Source organism: Phodopus roborovskii, unplaced genomic scaffold (genome assembly GCF_943737965.1).
Source record: "Phodopus roborovskii unplaced genomic scaffold, PHOROB, whole genome shotgun sequence".
NCBI classification, from domain to species: Eukaryota; Metazoa; Chordata; class Mammalia; order Rodentia; family Cricetidae; genus Phodopus; species Phodopus roborovskii.
The window spans coordinates 14,280,001-14,295,916 of record NW_026126434.1 but is presented as its reverse complement, the minus strand read 5'-3'; the positions used below and the strand labels follow the sequence as shown (position 1 = coordinate 14,295,916).

The following is a 15,916-nucleotide window of genomic DNA, read 5'->3' as shown; positions in this document are numbered from 1 at the left end:
AGCATGTTCTGGCTGTTTATTTTGATAACATAATTTGTACTGTGGTCTATCTGCAAATGAGGCTACCGAGCCTTTCAGCCTTATTAATGAAAGACAGTTTGAGAGGAGGTGTGCCCTCAAATAAAGAGGGGGCCTTGTCTACCTATAGGGATCGGCATGGGGAAAGTCACCAAATCTAAGATACTGTAAGCAACAGAGTGATTGGTCTAAGTAGATGAAATGAAGGAAGTAGTTTAGGAAACACAAAAGCAGCTGGGCATGATGGCACACATCTTTAATCCCAGCACTCAGGAGGCAGAGGCAGGCGTTCACTGTGAGTTCAAAGCCAGCCTGGTCTACAAGAGCTAGTTCCAGGACAGCGAGATCAGTTACACAGAGAAACTCTGTCTCAAAAAAAAAAAAAAAAAAAAAAAAAACCTAGAAAATAATAATAATGATGATGGTGGTGATGTTAATAATAAAAGAAAACTGATGATGATGATGATAATAATCATAATAAAAGAAAGCAAACTGCTAAGTTCATTTCAGCTTGGAAGACTCCTAGCAATGATTTCTGGGGTGACTGGAGGGGACCGAATTAGGGATGAGTGTTTTATGGGAGGTGTTGGCAGAAGTTTTAGTCTTGACTTCATTCTGGGAAACTGGAGGCACTGCTCGGCAAACCATGAATCCCTGCATATGGTTTGCCTTACTAGGCTCCTTTTTATTTGCATAGTCGGGTATATTTTAGGAAAGGAAATTTTTTCAACATTTTCAGAACTGATTTGTATGTGATTTTTTTTTTTTTTTTTTTTCTTCACCAGAAGCTGTGTTTTGTTTTTTGTTTTGTTTTTGGCTTTTTTTTTTTTTTTTTTTTTTTTTTTTTTTAATCTTAGGTTACAACTCAACTCTTAAATTCTCTGTAAATTAGGGAAGCTAATGGTAAGTGTGGTTTTACAGATCCTGTGCTTAAGAGCTAAATAAAGCCTGGAGTTCCTGAGGGAAGAGTTACTCAGGAGTCAGGAGTCAGCCAGAGAATGAGTAATCATGACCACTTTGAGTGTAGCAACCTAGCGTTCGATGGGAATTGGGGAATCTGATGTGTAATGGTTTAGGTTTAGGATTTCAGCACCATGTTTACACCACTTTAAAATGGGCTCTGGGTCTCTTTAGGACACCTTTCTATTAGCAGATCACAACTTAGATCCATCTTCCCAATGTAACCATCAGCTCACAGGGGAGAAGTGAGCTAGCTATACAATGTGTGAAGTAATGCAAACTTTGGTTTGGGTTTTGTTTTGGATGTAGGAGAGCAAAGGTCTTGAAGTGAGAAGTCTTGTGTTTATTATGTTTCAGGGTCAACTCTTCCTTGCTGAGTGAGTTAGTCTTAAACTCTTTAATCCTTAGTCTCCCAGAGCCTTGCTTCTATCATTTGTAGAATAACACATTTATATTACCTGCATTTTTCTTTTTCATTTGAGACAAGGTCTCTTGTGAATAGCTAAGGATGACCTTGAACTTCTGATCCTCCTCCTCTCAGTCCTAGGTTTGTGGGTGTGTACCACTACCCCTCCATTCCCATTTATATTGTGCTGGAGATTGAACCTAGGCCTTCATACACGCTAACAGGCTCTCTACCCACTAAGCCACAGTTCTTAGAAGCATTTTCCTTGGGCTGGGATTTACTGCACAGTAGACCCTTACAGTAGGAATGAAAGCATGGCTAGGGGAAGGAGTGGGGGGGGTAGGAAGGGAGGTGAGGAGTGATTACTGGGGGGGGGGTGTCCCTCTAGCTTTCTCTCTCCTTTTAGAGAAGAAATTTGAAGCTCTGCATAAAATTAGAGTTTAGCTCTGACAACTTGAAAATTCCAAGCTTCGTCCATAGCTCTTGATAATGTGCACAGTCTCCCTGAGGAATGGTGCTGTCTCTTTTTGTCCTTGGCAGCTTTAAACTTGAACCTTTCATTCTAGAAGTTAGGATTTAAGGGATGGTTTCCATGAAGACTCAAATTCTGTCCTTTGCCTTTTTTTCCTTTAGGCTATAGCCTTTTGGCTGCAGTTGAGTAGAAACTCCACTAGTGGAGATTTTTATCAGCAAACCTCTGTAAGGACAGAAGTCATGTGTTGCTTTGTCAGGGTTCATGCATTCACTGGCAGCTTAAACAATGGCACAATGACTCATGAAGGAAGTTCATCACTGGACTGTAACAAGCATATTGTGTATCATTTGACTTTGAGCTGCCTGGTAATCCTTGTTCTTAGGAAAGCAAAAATTGATTGTTTTCAAAGATTCATAAGTTGTGGGCTGAGAATGTAGCTCAGTTGGTAGAGTGTTTGCCTCGTGTGCACAGAGCCCTGGTCCAACCTCAGTACTTGTCATGGTGTCAGATACCTGTAATCCCAGCACTTGGGAGCTGGCAGTACACAAGAAGCGGAAGACCACAGTCTTAAGGTCACCCTCCACCCCAGAGTGAATTTGACGGGTACTGAGGCCTGGCCTAAAAGTCTGCAAACTGCTATTTCCGTTTACCCATGTAACTCACTTTATTATCACAATCATTTAAGAAGTCAAAATAACAAATTCCTTTCATGATACCTTAAAGCTTTAGTCAGAATATGGCAACTCACAGCCATCTCCGATGCCCTTTTCTAGCCTACAAGGGCATGCACATATATGGTCCTTAAACAACATTCAGGCAAAACACCCGTACACATTTAAAAACAGAAATCCTCCAAAGAATTTTTACGTAGAGATAGGACAGTAGCTCTCAACCTTCCTAATGCTGTGCCCCTGAATTTAATGTTGTGGTGACTGGCCCCCAACCATGAATTATTTTTGTTGCTACTTCATAACTGTATTTTTGCTAGTTATGAATCATAATGTAAATATTATTGGAGATATCTAGTTGCCAAAGGGGTCATCCTTGCTCCAGCCTACTCGTGTTCAGGCATCATGGCATCTCCGAGATAGGCTAAATCCTTTTTGATAGTGGTGTAGGATGTTGCATTTTGTGTTGCCGTCTGAAGGTAATGTGCTGATTGTGTCAACTCCTTCAGACAAACCTGGTGCTTCTATAATCCATCCCTCCTGATTTTTGATCCTCTAGTTGGTTTTGTTTACTTGACATTACTTCTTTCTCTTATTTTAGTTCATTTCTAGTCTCATTGAGGTTTCCTTTTTTGTTTAGTTTTTGTCCTTTAGTGAGATACCATGTGTTTGTTTTATTCTAAAAGAAGTGAAATAAGAATTTGCCAAGTAACATTATACATTGAAAATATGTAGGCGTATCGGATTAACTGTGTTATAATTGCTATAACAGTCTGTGGCTTAAATTATTTTATAGTGTTAGAGAAGTAATTTGTAATATAAAGATTTTAGAGGGATGTAATGATGAAGGTAACTATTACCTGTGATATTTATTGGTCTCTTTTTTTTTTTTTTTTTTTTTTTTGGCATGACTATATTGACTGTTTAATCCATATGTTTATCCTACTCTCCTAATTATTTTAGATCTTTTTTTTTATGGGTATGAGTATTTTCTTGCCTGATGTATGTATACCATGTGCATGCTTGGTACCACAGAGGTCAGAAGAGGGTGTCAGATCCCCTAGAACTACGGCCATGCAGGTGCTAGGAACTAACCCTGTGTCCTCTTGCAAGAGCAGCCAATGCTCGTAACCACTGAACCATCTCTCCAGTCCATCTTTATCATGTTTTTAAAAACTACTTCTCTGGGGGCTGGAAGGTTGGGTTGGCAGTTAAGAGCCCTTGTTGCTCTCGCAGAGACCACGGTTCATCCACACAGCAGCTCACAACCAAGTCTAACTGCACTCCCAAGGAAATCTAACATCCTCTCCTGACCTCTTGGGGCACCTGGCATGCATGTGGTCACATGGGCAAAACATCCACATACATAAAATTAATCTAAAAATTATTTTCATCCTTTTTTGTTTGGCTGGTTTGGTTGTTTTGTTGTGTTTTTTGAGACTAATAGCCCAGACTGGCCTCAAATTTTCAGTAATCCTCCTGCCTCAACCTCCCAACTGCTAAGATTACAAGTGTGTACCACCATGGATAGCTAAGAATAATAGTCCTTTCAATTGACTGTGTATTTTCATATATTCTTGGTAAGTTAAAATATTGGCATTTCCTTCTAAACAGTGAGAGCCCATATGTGTTTTGTGTACTGCCCGTGTGAGGGGGAGGGCGGTGTTCAACCATGTCCATTTTTCAGTTCCTACAATTCCTTTGCCTTACTGGAGGTATAGGCTTTCTTGAATGTTTTGGCTATGTTCTCTCTCTTTAGGTAGAAATAAGATAAACAGGAAATGAGTAACTGTTTCTGTCTGTATAATAATAAAAGAGAAATTTAAATTTCTAGATGAACTTTATAAAGCTTAAGTTGATCTTGTAGGTGGCCTGCTAAAATGCAGTTTCATTTTATAACTGCATGCCTTGGCTCCATGCCCGACCTACATTAACAGTAGACCCCACTCAAGGACATAACACCTCCCTCAAAAACAACCCCTCTAAAACATCACTAATAAGTTACCCAGCAGTGTTCACATTGGACAGTAATAACCTGGCAGGTTAACAGAGACTCAGTCTTTAAACCCACCCACTACTTATAAAGCTATTTACTCTTTCCCAAGTTTCAGATGAAAAGAATTTAGGAGAGACATTACAGATCGTCTACTTGTTTGATTTTTTTCTGTTCAATGTGGAGATTTAAAAATGAGGGCAGATCAGTCACCTTTAATCCCAGCACTCAGGGAAGAGAATATCTGATTTAAAGGCCAGCCCGGTTTCAAACAAAATAAAATGCAGAGTGTCAGCTAGCACCAAATTCTTGCTGTATTTGAGAAAAGTATCTGTTTTGGTAGCTAATTACATACTAAATAATACATTAAGCCATCTAAAACTATCATAATGAATACAGAATGACTTAACCTGATTCAGATTTCTGTGAAATTCATAATTCAGATGTTCTATATAAGAAGGTGAGAGTTGGGGGGGGGGGTTCATGACTTAATTAAGGAAGAATAAGACAGAAGGAAAAGAAAAGGGCTGGGAAGGAAAAGTTAGGGAAGGGTGAACCCCAAGCAGGAAGCTACACTCAGGATCAAGTAGAAGCAGGAGAGGCAAGTGAGGGTCTGCACTGGAACAGATTGTTTGTCTGAGGCGGTGATTTTGAAATTATATTATGAAGAGTCCCCTCAGGGGCTGGTCAGCACGGGACTCGGGCAGCCAGCTAGTGACATCCTTGAGCACAGTGGTGGAACAGGTCCATTAGAAACTAACCTGCCATCAAACAGGAGCATGTTAGGACTAGCCAGAATGTCAGCTGGATGGCATGACATTCTTACTGGCTGTGAGATTTTTGTTGTTCTCTCTCTCTCTCTCTCTCTCTCTCTCTCTCTCTCTCTCTGTGTGTGTGTGTGTGTGTGTGTGTGTGTGTGTGTGTGTGTGTGTGTGTCACAGTGGAGTGTGGAGGTGAGAGGACAACTTGTTGGAGTCTTTTCTCTCTTTCTACCATTTAGGTTCTGGGATTGAATTGGGGTCATCAGGCTTGTTGACTAGTGCCCTTGCCTATTAAGCTGTCTTTCTGGCTCTAAATACGGGATTGAAAGTAAAACAGGAAAACAGGTGCATCCACTCTCACCAAGGAAGAGCCAACAGGTCTGGGAATAGATTGTACCTTCTAAGGCAGGAGGTGACAGACCCATAGAGAGACAAACCAAGACTACCACACAGAGCTCCAGGCCAGTGATACTGGATTATGAGCAATGTGAAAGAAAATGTCTTGATGGTATGGAAGATCTAAAGAGAAATACAAAATGAGTTAAATGTGTGTATGTGACTACGTGAAATACATCTGTGACTGGTAATTTACAGGTTGATGCCTTGTGTGCACAGTGAGGAGCAGCACGTGGCCACCCTAGGAGTGGAGTTCTGTTTTACATTTGTGTAGTTGCTTTATTCAGCTTCATAGGAGATTTGTTGTTAGCCTAAAAGTCCTAGGCCTTGTGGCACAGCTAAAACTCCTAGAACCAGAGAGTCAGTATGTCTGGTAGGTGACAGTTATAGAGTTCTGTTGCTAGGTGAGGCAGAGATCCTCAGGGGTGTGGCTTCCAGCTTCTGAGGATAAAATCCCCAGCAGGAGAGAACTTGCCATTTCTCTCTTGACCTGGAGATGAAAAGCCACAAACCAAGACATAAGGAAACCACCAGGAAAGAACCAGCTCAAAATAAATACATATAAAAGCTGTGAGCTCGCTAAAAATAGAAATGTAAATATTTACTCAGTGAAAAAGAGATTCATCAACCAGGTCTATAGCTCAATGACAGCGCACTTGCAAAGTGCCTCAGGTTCAATCCACAGTTATCACAAGAGAAAAAAGAAAGGCAGGCTGGAGAGACAGCTCAGTAGTGGAGCCATCTCTGCTTTTGCAGAGGACCCAAATTCCCAGTACCCATGGAAGGTGGCTCACAACTTAACTCCAGCCCCAGAGGACCCGATGCCTTGTGCCGTTTTTCTGACTTGAGTGGGTACCTCCACTTATACAGACACACACACACACACACACACACAGACACAGACAGACACACACACACACTTACTTAAATATAAAATAAGTCTTTAAAAAGAAAACAAAAGTGTGTGTGTGTCTCTCTCTCTCCTCCCCCCACCCCCCCACCCCCCAGACATAATAGTTCTGTGTAATACCAGCCCTTGGGAGTTAGGGGCAGAGGCTCAAGACTGCAAGCTCAAGGCCAGCCTGGGCCACATAGTAAGACCTCTATCTGTTTGTTGTTAAAGACAGGGTTTCTCTGTGTTAGCCTGGCTGAAACTCCCTCTATAGACCAGGCTGGCCTCGAACTAAGAGCTCCGCCTGCCTGTGCTCCTGAGTGCTGGGATTAAAAGCATGCACTATAGCCACCACCCAGCCAAGACCTCCATCTCAAGAAACAAAACAAAGCAAAGTTTTACAGTGGACAGAATCTAACAGAACAGCATACTCATCAAGGTTAACACACACACTGATGGTTTCTGTTGATATTATGTGCCTTTGATGTAATATGGTAACACTGGTACCTGGCCTCTGTGGTCTCCTCCACAAAACCCGTATTTCTGGCTAATCATGGAAAGAACATCAAATTTGAATAGAGAAATATCCTAGGTACACTTGACCAATACTCAAAATTGTCATAGTGACCTTAGCATTGAGGAAAGTGTGAAATGTACAGGCCAGAAAGCTGTGAAGACATATGAGTACATTATGCTGTACTGGATGTGGGTCTGGAGCAGAGGACACATGCTAGGTGAAGACAAAGGAAGCCTGGCCAAGACGAGGACAGTGTATGTTCCCAGCGTAAGATAACAATGGGGAACTGCATGGAATATATAGTAACCATTTGTATACTCTCTTTTAAAAGTTTGGTAGTTTTTTTTTTTTTTTTTTTTTGGTTGGTTGGTTGGTTGTTGGGTTTTTTGCTTGTTCATTTGTTTCAAAAGGCCAAGTTTTCATTGCTATGAAGCTGTTATCTAGAGTATTAATACAGCCTTTATTTTTAAGGATATGTTTTTTAGACTTGGTTTCTGTGTGACTTTGTAAACGTATGAATTCACCATCATCACATGTTTCCTGACTTAAGTCTAGAGCTGTTAGAAGCGTTCCCTGTGTTGAATTAATCTTTTTCCCCCCCCCCCCTTCCAGGCTGGTGTTTGGAATGCTGTATCCTGCATACTATTCATACAAAGCTGTGAAGACGAAAAATGTCAAAGAATATGTAAGTAAAGTTTCAATGATTCTCATTTGCTATGTCAACAGTATACAAACCTTGGGTAACTGCTAGTGTTTTTATTGAGTTACACTGCTGTTTGGGGTCAAAAGGTGATACGAGTATTGTCATGAAAATAATCATGTTTAACCCCAATTTTGAAAACACCTGACAATAGAGCTTCAAATAGTCTTCCCTGACCACTGGGACTCGAAGGAGTGCAGTTCCCAAAAGGAGTGATGGGTTGCTCCTGGAGGTCTGAGTCACAGTGGACTGAGGTCTGGGTGCCTGCTTTTTTGTTTGTCCAGCTTTTGAGGACAGGTTCTAGTTTTCTAGTCTTGTGACTTTACAGAATGCACAAACCTCTTCTTTCTGGGTCTCTTGTCACTTTTGATTGAACACATGCCTGCCCTGTCCCTATTAACAGCAGGCTTGAAGCAAACTATAATGTTTTGGATTTTGTTGTTCTTTTTTAGAGAGAGAGAGAGTGTGTGTGTGTGTGTGTTCACATGCATGGGGTACACCTTAGTGCACATACGTATGGAGGACAGGTGTAGATGTATGATGCATTCATTCCCTTTTTATTCTTAGGGACAAGGTCTCTCTGGGAACTTGTAGCTACTGTTAGGCTAGAGAGCCAAAGAGCCCAGGAATTCCATCCCAGTCTCCTGATACAAAGGTTACAAGCATGTGCCACAATGCCCAGCTTTTTATGTTGTTTGCTGGCTCTGAACTCAGGCCCTCACACTTGCCATCCAGCACTTCCTCATGAGTCCTGGCGTAGCTTTCTATTCTATTGGAGTACATTTCCAGAGGTGACAAATGTGTGCCTTGGACAGGTAATCAAAAGAAATAAGCAGACAGTAGTGAGATAACTCCCACCAATGACTGGGTTTGCTTTTTTTGTTGTTGTTGTTTTGTTTTGTTTTTTTCTTGAGTGACACTCAGGAGCCAGAATATGCATTTCAAAATGAGCAATCCCATGACATTTAGTACTTCCATAAAGCTGTGCAGACAACAAATACCATCTCCTTCAAGCTCTCTCAATCTGAAATGAAACCCAGGCTCCTTAGGTTGTACTCCAACCCCACCCTTTCCCCCCTGTTTCCATAAATGGAATCCTGTAAGAAGTGACCTTTGGGAAAAAAAGACGTGACCTTTTGTGTTTGGCTTCTTTCACCTGCCATAATGTGTTTTAGGTTCATCCATGTTTTCACATGTTTCAGTGTTTCGTTCCTTTTGATGGCTGGCACAGTGCTCCATTGTATTGGTAAACCATACAATGGGTTGTTTGTCTGCTCATCCGCTAACAGACATCTGAATTGTTCTGCTTCTGTTTTTTGGCTGTTATGAATAATGCTAGCACAAACACGCCTGGATGAGCATCTGTTTAAGTGCCTGTCTAGGGCTCTTGGAGGTGTATAACCTTGCTTCTTTCTAAGGGACCTTGGTTTGCAGGCTCGACATCCAGCTCTTCAAGCTATTACAAAGATCAGAAATCCTGCCTTGATTCTTGAGAGTCTGTCTTCATATATTTGAGGTTGTATAGAGCCACTAGCTGAAACTTTGGCAATTAGCCTATTGAACTTTTATAGTCATTTTTCTCTTTCGTATAAAGCCAGCTCTTATAACGAAGTGTTTGTGTGCATAGACCCACACACCCCAGTTATAATGGTGAAATACATTTGTGAGAGGTAAAGAAGTGACTTGGGTGCTCTCTGGAGTTCTTAAATCCTTTTGTGATACAGATCTCTTGGATCTAGGATTGGGAAAGTAGTCTTAATACATGAAAGCATATTAAGTCATACTAATTGAACTTCATTTTATACATGGCTTGAAGGGACTTATTCCAGTATATACTGTAATAAACATTTCAAATGTCATGTTATAGTGCTGGCTATGTTAGTTTTAAAAACAACACTTGATTTTCATTTACAGCCTTTCTCAAGCTGCCTGTGGTGAAGAACCTGCGTGGTTATGTTGGTTTTGTGTTTTGTGGTGCTGGGGATGAGGCGATTTTGTTTCGTTTCTCCTAGGAGTCATTTGCCATCACTTTTGTAAAAATAAAATGTAAATGAAGCATTAATAAAACAAAGGTACAGAGCCCTCAGGAACATAGGAAATACACCACCGGTGTTATTATTTGTTTCCATAGACATGAAATACTATCAACAGTGCTATTTGTGAAATACTGTCAACTTAGTGCTTTTGCCAACTGTAACAAACCACAGCCTTGCACAGTTCCCTAGACAACACTGCTCTCTCTACTGTGAGATTCTTTACTTGGAATTCTCTTTCCAATGGTAAAAAAAAATATGAATGACCCATAATATCTAAAATGCCATGAAAATATGAGCTGTGGAGTATACTGCTGGCCAGAATTTAATAAATTTGCAGTGTTAATTCAGTGGGATCTTTTTCTTACTTTACTAACTGTGGAGTTGAAGAACTGAGTGGTGTGTCTTTTAGCTGGGGACATGTGTCACCTCTAAAGCATTCCAGGGCCAAGAGTAGAAGTACATGGCTGCAGTCCTAGCCCGTGGGAGAATGAGGCAGAAGGATCACTGAGGACTTGAGGTTACCCTGGACCACAGAATGAAGAGACTCTCTCCCAAATAGAAAATAGATAGGTAGACAGATAGATAGATGCCCTGTCCCAGATAGATAGATTGACAAGTAGACAGGCAGTTAGGTAGATAAACAGACAGAAAACAGCCTGCACCTGATATACATACATACATATGCAGAAACATGGTTATTTAGAGGTAGGTCTAATTATTAAAAAAGATGTCTGCTTTGATTATGCATCAGTTTTGCTTTTGTTTTTTGTTTGTTTGTTTGTTTTTCTTCTTCTTTTTTTCTTTTTGAGTCATAGTCTTAAGTAGCCTAGGCTGGCCACCAGCTCACTATGTAGCTAGCTGAGGCTGGCCTTGACCCTGAACTTCCTGACTCTACATCCCAAACACTGAGACCAAAGGCATGTGCTGCCACACCCAGCAACACTTAAAGATATAAGTTTATGTGTTTTATTCCCTTACACTCAGATTTTTATTACTGAATTATTTGAAAATGTAAGACAATCAATGATAACATGCTTCTGAGATTTTTAATTCCCCCTTGTGTGCTAAAAATAACTTAACCTGAATAAGAGAATCCATTAGCATTCTTATTCAAACTAAAACATATACAATATAGTATGTTTAAATATGTCCTTAGTGTTGCTTTGTTTAGGTGGTTTTTAGTAGGTCAGTAGCCTTCTTTTGCAATTTTGGGAATTCGAACTTCACCTCTAACCCTTACACAGTTGTTTCTAAGGGGTAATTCGTTACTAACAATTCTTCATTATGTGCTTGTAATTTTTGTTTGTTTTGTTTTTTGAGATAGGGTTTCTTTGTATAGTTCTGGCTGTACTGGAACTTGCTTGGTAGACCAGGCTAGCATCAAACTCAGAGAACTACCCCACTGAGTGCTGGGATTAAAAGCATGTATCACCACTGTCAAGCTATTTTCTTATAGTTTTGCTTTGATATTATAACAACAATAATAACAAACAGTCTTTCTAACTATCTTTTTGGAAGTCCACAATAATGAATAATTGAAGGGAATATAGGGAAATAGAGACAGGTTGGGTCTGGCTTGATCATTGCTTTGTAATTAACTCTGCTTTGAAAATACAGTGAGTGCTAAAACCAAAATCGAACAAGCAATAACCAGGAGGCACTATAAGAAGACTGAAGACCTCCCTGTCACCCACTTACCTAACAGCAAGACTTTGAGGAACCAAGTTTGAGGTGATGTGTATGTTCTTGGGACAATGCATGTGTAGCTAATTACTTCCCACAAATTTCAGAGTACTTTTGCTCATTACCATGCCTCATTGCTGCTCTTCCCAGTTACCACACTATTCCAGATGTAAAACTACAAACTATTTATTCTCAAACACCCCTGGAGTCCAGAAGCATAGAATGTGTCCACCTGGCCACGTTCCGTCTGGAGACTAATCTAATGGAAGAGCTACATCATTCAGAGTTGGAAGCTGCCCACATTCCTTGGCTTTGGGCTCAATCCCTGTGTCTTTCAAGCCAGCAGCTTAGGGCTGAGATCTTTGGATGCAGCCAGCACTGGGCTTTTGGCCATCTGCCTCCATCTTCCTATTGTAAAGTCCTTTATGAATGACTGGACCCACCCTTCAAGGTTGTCTGATACTTGGCCTTAATTCCAACTGCCTCATTGTTTTCTCTTTATCATATAACCTAACATACTTACTTTCTCAGAATTAAAGCATGGACCCATTCCTGGGAGAAGCAGCCAACCCCACTCATCCTTACTGTCAGCTCACCCGTGAGGGCCCTTGTAAGGCAGCATTGGTACTGCACCAAAACACTTAGGTTGCTAATGTTCTGTTCATTGTGTTCCACAATGTTCCCTTTATTTTGTTGGTGTTATTGTTGTTGTTTTTGAGATGGTCTTTCTGTGTAGCTCTGGCTTCCTGGAACTTTCTGTGTATACCCAGTTGGCCTCAAACTCATAGAGATCCACCCACCTCTGCCTCCCAAGTGCTGGGATTAAAGGCATGTACACCATACCTAGCCACTACAGTCCTCCTGTTAAAAACATAGGCTCTGGAGCTGGAGAGATGGCCCAGTAGTTTAGAGCCATTGCTCTTGAGGAGGATCTCAGTTCTGTTCCCAACAGCCTGGCAACAGAACTTGCTTTGTAAACCAGGCTGGCTGATACAGTCTCAACACCTCTTTATGTGGCCTGGTACTATATCCCTTAATGTCTGTCTCCAACTGGAATAAGCACCATAGGGAAAGGTTCATTTACTTTAATTGTGCTATTCTGTACCTAGAACAGTAGCAGGTATACAGTAATTAGTCAGAACTTTTGAATAAATGAACTTGTGTGACAGAAAAGCTGGTTTCTCAGTGCCTGCAAAATGCTAAATTGTGCTTGAAGAGCTTGTGTGTTCCTAGGTGGATGGATCAGGTTCCTCAGCTTGAATTCTGCTGGGTTAGAGCATGTGCAAAGCCCCTTCTCAGTACTTAAACCCAAACCCAGTATCTTTGTGATATTTAGTCCTGACCTAAATTCTGCCAACATCTACTTCAAAAGCATTTTCTAAAAGCAAACATTTTGGGCTCATTTACTTCTTCCCACCCTAACTACTACCATTCCCCCCAAAGCCTGCAAATGGCAGGTTGCACCTGATAAAACAGATGCCGTGTGCAAATCAAAACAAATGGAGAGCGCTGTGTATTTTGGCAGCATTCCGTTCTTCCTTTGCCTATTTTTAAAGCAGAGCTTTCCTGGGATATAATTTCCTGTATGGTGTGGCTGATATGGCCTACTTAGACACTCTCAATCTTGCAGTAATTGAAAAGCAGGCTTACCAGAGATTTAATACGGTTTTTGCAAAGTTTTCCAGGCTCATGCATCTTAAGACTTGAAAATAAGAGTGTTTACTTCCAAATCATGTGTAATTGCTGTAGCTTTTCTAGGAAACTAGGGTTCTTATTCTTAGGATGTTGGAGAGGACGGCACTAGTCTGAACAACACTAGAGAGACTTATTGTGAACAGGAACAAAGGAGGGACACTCCTGTAGGAGATGACTCTAAAGTTCTGTGGAGTTTTTGATAGTGATCTCATTTTTTAGCTGAATCTGAAGATAAAGACTGAGGGCTGGCTTCAGAGTTCTTGTAGCTCAGTGACAGCTCAGGTTGTGTACTAGTTCTAGGGAGGAGATTAAAGAGGAAGACATTCAAGGGCTCTCTTTGCTCCACATGATCCCAACACTCTACGTGGTAAAGCTGGCACAGAACAATCCCACTGACCTACTCAAGTGTGCCAGGAGCCTTGTGAGGCAAACTCAGATGTTCGTTTGAGGGAAAGGATGTAGCATAGTGGTAGAATGTTTCCGAGTGGACAAAGCTCTGGATTTGATCCTAATCCTCAAAATAACAGTAATATATCTCATTTGATTCAAAGGTTTGAGTATTGAAAGATTAAAGACTAGCCTAGTGGTTAGAGCAGATATTTTTTTTTTTTTAAGAGAAAATTAGTTTTTATCAGCTACGTGCTTATCTGTGTGGTTGCATTCTGATATACACTTTGGGCAGGGGAGGAGAGGCACAGTCTCCTAGAATGTTGTCCAGGCTGGCATCTAACTCTCATCCTCCTGCCTCAGTTTCCTGAGTAGCAAGAACAATAGGCATGTACTACCAGGCCCAGCCTAGTCTACTTTTAGTTCTTACTTTTAGTCAACTGGAAGTGACAAGAAGATACCACATGGAAAAGCCCTCACTGCCAAGCCTGACAACCTGGTCCCCCCACTGTGGAGGGAGAGCACCAACTCTCACATTTCTCCTCAGCCTTCCACATGCACACTGTGGCAAGCGGAGATACCCTCACATGCATTAGTAAATGATTCCTTCCTTTAATAAGATCTCTCAGAGGGATGGGAACTAAATGTGTATATTCTAACATCTTTACCCAGATTTTCAAATTGGCTTGGTGATCGATCGGGTTGTTGCCTTTGCATTATTCTGTTCACAGCCTGTTGGTGTCAACCCTTTCACAGGGGTTGCATATCAGATATCCTGCATACCAGATATTTACATTGCAATCCTTAATGGTAGCAAAGTTACAGTTATAAAGTAGCAATGAAGATAATTTTATGGTTGGGGGTCACCATAACATGAAGAACTGTGTTAAAGGGAAGAAACATTAGGACGGTTGAGAACCACTGCTCTATGGTATCAAATAAGACACATCATTAGCATTCACTTTAAGTATCATTTGTTAGAAAATGGGTCTAAAGTAACACATACTGGTTTTCCAGACCCTGAAAATTACTTTTAAAATTTAATATTAGCTGCTAGAATGAATATCTTTAGCTGTAAGTCTAGTTTAGGGGAGTTTTACTTTGGTTTACTTTTTGAGACAGTCTCATTATATAGTCCTGCGTATCCTGGAACTCACTATGTAAACCAGGCTGCCTTCAAAACTCATAGAGGCATGCCTGCTTTTGCCTCCCAAAAGCTAGGACTAAAGGTGTGCATAACCACGACCAGAGTGTATACCTAGTTGTTTGTTTACTGTTGTGGTGCTGGAGCTCAAACCCATGGTCTCACACATGCTGGACAAACATGCTGCCACTGAATTATACCCCAGTCCAGGAAGTACGGTTTTGTTTTGTTGGTTTTTCTAGACAGTCTCTCTATGTAGCCTTAGCTGTCCTGGAATTCACTCTGTAAGACCAGGCTGTCCTTGAACTCAAAGATCCACTTGCCTCTGCTACCTCCTCAGTACAAGGATCAAAGGCATGTGCCACTATCACCTTGCTGTATGAACTAACATTTCATAAGTAAATCAGTGTCAGCAAACTTGAGACAACCCAATATTCTTAAGTAAATTAAATCTATTTAAATTATGTGACAGTTATTGTTTGCAAACCTGATTTTTGATGTGTCGGGTTTACTTATGTATAGTACATATCAATATGGATATTGATCTGTATACATGTAGGTGATGTGTGTGTGTGTGTGTGTGTGTTCTCTGTTGATAGCATTGATGCTGTCATAAACAAGTGCCTTATATTCATACCACTGGTAAGTGTGAAGAAGATCTGTGACTGGAGCTGGAGAGTTGTCGGGGAGGCTAAGGTTAAGAACACTTAACTGCTCTTACAAGAGGACCCAAGATAGTTTCTCCTACAGTTTTAGAATGCCAGTTAATGAAACTCTTGGCCTCTGTGAAGTCAATTGAGCTTTCCCACGCTCCTAGAGCTGCAGCCTGTCCTAGCTCCCAGAGAAAATGCTTGGGAAACCTTGACAGATCAGTCCCTGCAATCACACTACACCTAGATGCTGGGCCAGATTTGCACTAATATGCAGGCAGGGCTTTTCCAACTGTACTGTCAGTAGAAATGGACTTTAAAGCAGAGGCAGAAACAGTTGTTTCCATTAAAGGAAATGTTGCTAAGAAGTTGGAGAGAGGCCTAACCACCTCCACCCTAAGCCCTAGTGATAGGATACTTTAAAATCACAAAAGCTCTAACAACCAAAAATCTTCTGCCTCCACCCTCACTTCAGGGAGAAATATATTCAAAGCCAGCCAGTGTTCTGCCTGCCCCTTCTCTGTTCTGAAACCGT

The 15,916-nt window shown here is 41.0% G+C and overlaps 1 protein-coding gene across 1 annotated transcript in view; it reads left to right on the top strand.

Moving 5' to 3' along the window:
- Reep3 (receptor accessory protein 3) overlaps nt 1-15,916 on the top strand; it is a 71,462-nt gene that overhangs the window by 17,115 nt on the left and 38,431 nt on the right. The window contains exon 2 of the mRNA XM_051186842.1: nt 7,699-7,771. Coding sequence (XP_051042799.1) covers nt 7,699-7,771 — 73 coding nt within the window. The remainder of the gene's footprint in view (nt 1-7,698; nt 7,772-15,916) is intronic.